The 6150-nt window shown below is 42.8% G+C and overlaps 1 protein-coding gene across 6 annotated transcripts in view; it reads right to left on the bottom strand.

Moving 5' to 3' along the window:
• Window positions 1-6150, bottom strand: part of KCNIP2 (potassium voltage-gated channel interacting protein 2) — a 46875-nt gene that overhangs the window by 32187 nt on the left and 8538 nt on the right. For 4 of the 6 annotated variants that reach the window (XM_074295406.1, XM_074295403.1, XM_074295405.1 and 1 more), the window contains exon 2: window positions 5874-5993. The exons of 1 other annotated variant lie outside the window; for it this stretch is intronic. In XM_074295406.1, the coding sequence (XP_074151507.1) occupies window positions 5874-5993 (120 nt within the window). One more of the 6 variants, XM_074295404.1, reaches the window with a different exon arrangement.

The following is a 6150-nucleotide window of genomic DNA, read 5'->3' on the forward strand; positions in this document are numbered from 1 at the left end:
GACTATGATGAGCAATTTTGCTTTCCTGACATTTATGTTTACTTTTTCATATTTCCTTAGGAAAGGTTTCTTTGGGAAAATTCTACACTTTGTAGTTACATCTTGAACAGAATACCTGAAGGGAACTGGAGACAAGGAATGCGGAAAGCCCTTTGAGTTGGTAAGCTGAGTGTGGATTGAGAGAATAGATATATTAAATATGGAGAAAGATTGAAGAGCCAATGTGGCCTAATGGAAAGAACATGGTACCCAGGGTCAGATCTTAGTATAAATCTTTTTCTGATGCTTATTCCAAGTGTAACCTTAGATCAGTCACTTGATGTCCCTGAATATCTCTTTCCTTATCTGGAGGAAAATGAAGGGGATGGATTAGAAAGGGGATCTGATATCCTTTCCAGCTTTAGATCATCTATGACCATATGCCCATGACACTGTATTTACAGTAAATTCTTTCGTGTTGGGGGAGGAAGGAAAAAGTCTGTATCCTGGGTGCTTTTCCTATTTCTTTACATTCTCTCTCGGTGATTTCATCTACTCCCATAGTTTCAATGATAATTATAAATAAAGATCTCTCACCTGATCTCCAGAGCTGTTCCTCCAAATATTTTGAGAATATCTTTTCCTTCATGTCCTACTGACATCTCCAAGGATCTTAAAATAAACTTTTCTCTTTATTCTACATCTGTTCTTCTTTCATTTGATTTCACTATTTCTGGCAGTTATGGTGTAGTGAAAAGTGGTCATAGGGCCTGAGTCCAAACCCTTATGATGTTATTTACTATCTATGACTTTGGGCAAACCACTTCTCTGGGCCTCAGTTCTCTTTCATGTAAAATGAGTACCTTAAGTAAGATGACCCATAATCTTCCTTCTGGCTCTAAATTTATGATTTACTTGTCCAAACTAACATCTGGGAATCATCTTTAGCTATTTCATTTTCCTCATTATTATCTCTATGCTGACAATTTCCAGATCTATTTGTCCATCCCTAAGTCAGACTCTTAGCTCCATCTGGCAGCAGATGGCACAGTGGCAAAAGCACCGGGCCTGGAGTCAGGAAGATCTGAGTCCAAATTTGGCCTCACATACTTATTAGCTGCATGGCCCTGGTTGGGTCACTTAACCTCTGTCTTCCTCAGTTTCCTCAACTTTAAAATGGGATTACTAATATCAATTACCTCCCAAGATGAAACAATGGATAGAGCACCAAGCCTGGAATCAGGAAAACTCATCTTCCTGAGTTTGAATCCAACCTGAGACACTTACTAGCTGTGCAACCCCAGGGCATGTCATTTCACTCTGCCTCAGTTTCTTCATTTGTAAAATGAGCTAAAAAAAGTAAATGGCAAAATACTTTACTTATTTTGCCAAAGAAACCCCAATTGGGGTCACAAAGACTTGGGCACGACTGAAAGCAACTGAATAACAATACTTCCCAAGGACTCTGGGAGGATTAGTTGGGATACTATGTATAAAGTGTTAGGATAGGCATTTAACATAGCAGGCATTTAGCAAAGGTATATTTTCTTCCTTCCAATTAGGCATCTCAAACTGGATTTCCCATGGACAGATTAAATTAAATACATGTCCCAAATTGAACTCATTTTCTCTCGAATCCTTTCCTTTTTCTGAACTTCTCTATTAGTGCTGAAAGCACCATCATTCTCCTGGTTACCTAAATTTGAAACGGGTGTCATCTTTACTTAATCATATGCCTCCCCATCTAATCTATTGCCAAGTCCTATTAATTGTACCTTCATAACATCTGTAGCATATGCCTTTTTCTTTTCTTTGGTCCTGCCCCTACCTTGATACAGGTCCTCATCATCTCCTGCCTGAACTATTTCAATAGTCTGCTAGTTAGTCTCCCTGCCTCCGTTCTCTATTCAGCTTTCAAATTTAAACTTCCCAAAGAGCAGATCCAGCCATGCCCTCCCCTCCTTAACAAACTCCATTGACTCCCTATTACCCCACCCCCCATATCAAATATAAAATATTCTGTTGGCATTCTAAGTCCACAATCATCCTGACTTTCTACTCTTCTTACATTTTATTTTTTTCTACATACTCTGACACTGTTCTCATTGCTATTTTTTGCACAAGATACTCCATCTCCAAAATATGGGAATTTTCACTCTATAATACTATTTCTTCTCATCTTTGCCTCTTGGATTCCCTGACTTGTTTCAAATCCCAGCTAAAATCCCTTCTACAAGAAGCCTTTCCTGATGACCCTTAATGCCAATGTCTTCTTTCTATTAATTATCTCCAATCTCTTCTGTCTTTATCTTGTTTGGACATAGTTGCCTGCACATCTTCTCCATTAGATTGAATAGGAACTGTCTTTGTTTTTCTTTGTATCTCCTGCACTTAATTCAATGCTTGGTATAGAGTAAGCACTTAATAAAGATTAGTTTATTCACTGTCTTCAATCATATTTGTTCAATAAATCCATTTCTACCTAGATATTTAGTCTCTTCTATCTTTTTTTCTAGATTCTTTGCCATTTGTAATATGCTCTATTCAGCTGTAGGAATAATATCTTTAAATTTCAGCTCTAATAATCCTACCTACCTTCTTAAAGACCTCAATTACTCTATTATGTATAGAACAAAGTATAAACTCCACAGACTAGTATTCAAAGCCCTTTACAATCTGGCGCTAATCTATCCTTTTAGCTTTATCTCCTACCACTTCCTACCGAGTATTCCAGACAAATCAGATGGCATATAATTCTTCAATTGCATACAAAGCTTCTTATAGCCCTTGCTCATGATATATTCTGTCTGTCCTTTAGTAAGTACAGAGTTCAAATTCCTTCTTTTTCATGAAGTTCCTCTCATACCCTCAGCAAACCCCAACACACATAATCTCTTTCTTATGGCATGAATGCACAGGTGTTAGCTTCCTTACTAGATTGTAGGCTCCTTGAAAGAATGTATACTTTTAAAAAATTATTCTTTTCAACAACCATTAGAGAACCCTGTTTATAGTACATCCTCAGGGAACCTTACTGTTTCAGGGACTCACTCTCAGGCTATATTCCTCTATTACTCATATCTCTTTCCCTAAACATCTCATGATTCACCATTATTTAGTGGACTTTATTTAACCAACCCCAAGGATTAATGGTTGGCAGCAGTGATAGGATGATGAGGTAAACATTTTTTGGGGGAGGAGAAAGGAAGTAGAAAGGTATACTTCCCTTTTTCCTGAAACCTCAAGTATCATGGTGTAATGGAAAGAAGAATGGACTTAGATCCAAAAGGTCCAAGTTCTAGTCCTGGTCCTTATATTTCTGGTATTTCTGGCACATCATCAATCTCTCTTTATCAATTTTTAAAATGGAGACATGAGTATCTATGTTACATAACTCAGGTATGTATGTACCTCTATACCAGGCACTGAATTAAGTGCAGGGGATAAAAAGAAAAGAATTGTTGTGAAGGAATTACTTTGTAAACCTTAAATCACACCAAAGCATGACATTATTATTCCCATGTTCTCCAGTTCCTCCTCTGGGCTCCAGCTGAGTTCTTGTTATTAATCTAACACAATTTGGGAACTTAGAAGTCACTTTTGCCAAGTGGGGCAAGTTGGGGGAGTAGCCTTTCACTTAAAGGAGCTATTTGTTGTAGCTGGGCCCTGGGATGAGAAGTGATCAGGGAATAGGGAGTGCTAGCTTCAGCTGCCAGAACTTTCCCAGATTTCTGCAGATCCTTTCCTTCTACCATAGCCAGGCTGTGGGAACCCCAATAAGGCTGTTGGCCCCGGAATCTCTGAAAAAGGTCCCATGGCTTTCCTCTTTCCACCCACCCCTCCCAATTTTGGTTCTTCCCCCTAGAAAAGGGTAAGGCCACCTCAAATCCCAGTTGCTAGACTAGGTTATTAATGACCTTTCTAGATCGGTGGGGCTATTTTGGGAAGTCACGGCCCTGGTGATTGAGAGTTGGCCAAGCAGGGCTTCTGCCATCCATCATCAGCTGACAGGCCCCAGTGAGGGGTGGAGGATATGCCCCCAAGGGATCTCTAAGCACTCCTTGAACTCCTTCACCGGGGCACTAGACAGCAAAGGTCCCAGGTTCAGCCTGGACCAAAGGCAATTATTGCTCTTAGGGGTCTCCAGAATAGAAGAACTCTGACCCCAGGTAACCTTGTGTTCTGAGATAGCCTAGAAACTACAAAGCCTAGGATATTAGGCGTTAGATTGTCCTAGCCTTTCCAAGAGAGAAAAAACCAGGGTGTTTGTAGTTCCAGATAGTGGATTAAGACAAATCCTGTTAGTCCTCCAACCCTACATGTGTGTGTATATACATACATACATACATACATATATATATATACACACACACATTTTACAACTCTACATAAATCAAAATTTATGTACAAAATTTAACAAAACTTCCCATAATTGCCACAACCCAACACAATCCCACTGACACACAACCCAACACAGTATAAGTAAATATTATAGCACCATAGAGCCTTATGAATTCCAGTCAACATAACTTTAACTTTGGTGCTACACAATGCCACAAAAGTCCAGAGCTACACAACTTTCACTTCCCCCTTCCCCCCATAAAACCCCAATGAATCTGACATCACACATGGAAAGAATGACAAAACTTCACTGCTATATAATGCCTGTACTTAGCAATCCAATCCAACCCATACAATCCTATTTAAATTCGGAATTACACAGCTCTACACACTCCCAGGGCCACACAAACCTACAAAATTCACCAATTCTAAGGCTGAAGTCAGCCCCATCTCCATATTCAGATATTCATCAACTGAGATCCCCATCCTTACAGGCTGGATACCCTTAGCCCTGACATCGTTACCACTTTTTACTACGGCCCCAACCCCCCGCTTTCACTCCTTAATCCTGGTCTTTCAAATCCAACAGTGGCCTCTCCCTTTCTCCCTCGAACCTGGCGCCAGTGTCCCGGTCACAAACTGGAATAGGGATCGGGCAGCATGTCCCAGGGGGCTCCGGCAGCTGCGGGGGCACCAGGTCATGCTGCTGTTGCTGCCCCCGACACACCCCATCCCTCAGCCACTGGGCCCCCACAAAAGTGAGTGGCTCTGGTCTGAGAGCTCTCTTGGGAGAAGAACGGACTGGCAGTCGAGAAAAAGGATCACTGGCTGCAGTAGGGCGGAGGGTAGCTCTTTGGGGGAGGCGGAGCCTCTCCGGACACATTCCCCCATCCCCCACCTCAATAATTAAAAAAAAAGTTTCTCAAAAATGGCGGGGCTCTGACTCTTTCCTCGGTGAGAATATATGAAAGGTGGTGATGGGGGTTGGAGTGGGGAACAGAGAGGGTGAGGGTGGGAAGTGGGAAGAGCTTTCATTTCTTCCCCTCCTTCATCTTTCTCTCTTCCGTTTTCGACCCCCTAGGTTTTTTCAGGTTCAGGAGGTTAGAGCTGGGGGGCATCGTTGCCATGGTGTCACTACACGTCAGAACCAACAAAGCTGGGTGGGAATGGCAGGTGACTGTGCCTCTGTCAATCTCTTTGATTCTCTTACCCTGCCTCCGTCAGCTTTTTCTCTATCTCCAATTTTTTGATCTCTCTCTCTTTGGGGAAGACGACCACTTCCTAAGCTTCTTGTATTTTCCAGGAGTCTCCCTCCCTTATTTTGAGGTTGCTCTGTCACCTCAGAGCTCCCCATCTGCCTCCCCTAACCTTGCCTCTAAGCCTATTCCGTTCTCCCCCAAACCTACAACACTGCAGCAATAAGTACTCGGCCCTTTCTGGCAGTCCCACTACACCGACCCGGTTCTGCACGACAGTGTGGGCCGAGATTTGAAGGGAGAGATTCGCCCTAGGTTCGGATCCATTTTACTCGCTTTAAAGTCCGAGGCTCTTACTTTTACTTTTGACTTTTCCTGTCTGACGCGCGGCCCGTCTGCCACACGAGGGCGCGCCTTCTCCGGGAACGAGCGGAATCTCTACCGGGCAGAAAATAGCCGGGCTCCGCTCGGTGGGACCTAGGGTAAAGACACCGGCTTGGCCTCGGTTCCTTCCCTCACCCCCCCCCACCCCCACCCCCAACCGTGCCTGTTTCTTCTGTCTGCGCAGGCAGATAAAAATCCCTTTCCCAAGGATCCAGCGGGGAAGAGAGAAACATCGGAGACCCAAGTGGGA

The sequence above is a fragment of the Sminthopsis crassicaudata genome, chromosome 2, assembly GCF_048593235.1.
Source record: "Sminthopsis crassicaudata isolate SCR6 chromosome 2, ASM4859323v1, whole genome shotgun sequence".
NCBI lineage: Eukaryota > Metazoa > Chordata > Mammalia > Dasyuromorphia > Dasyuridae > Sminthopsis > Sminthopsis crassicaudata.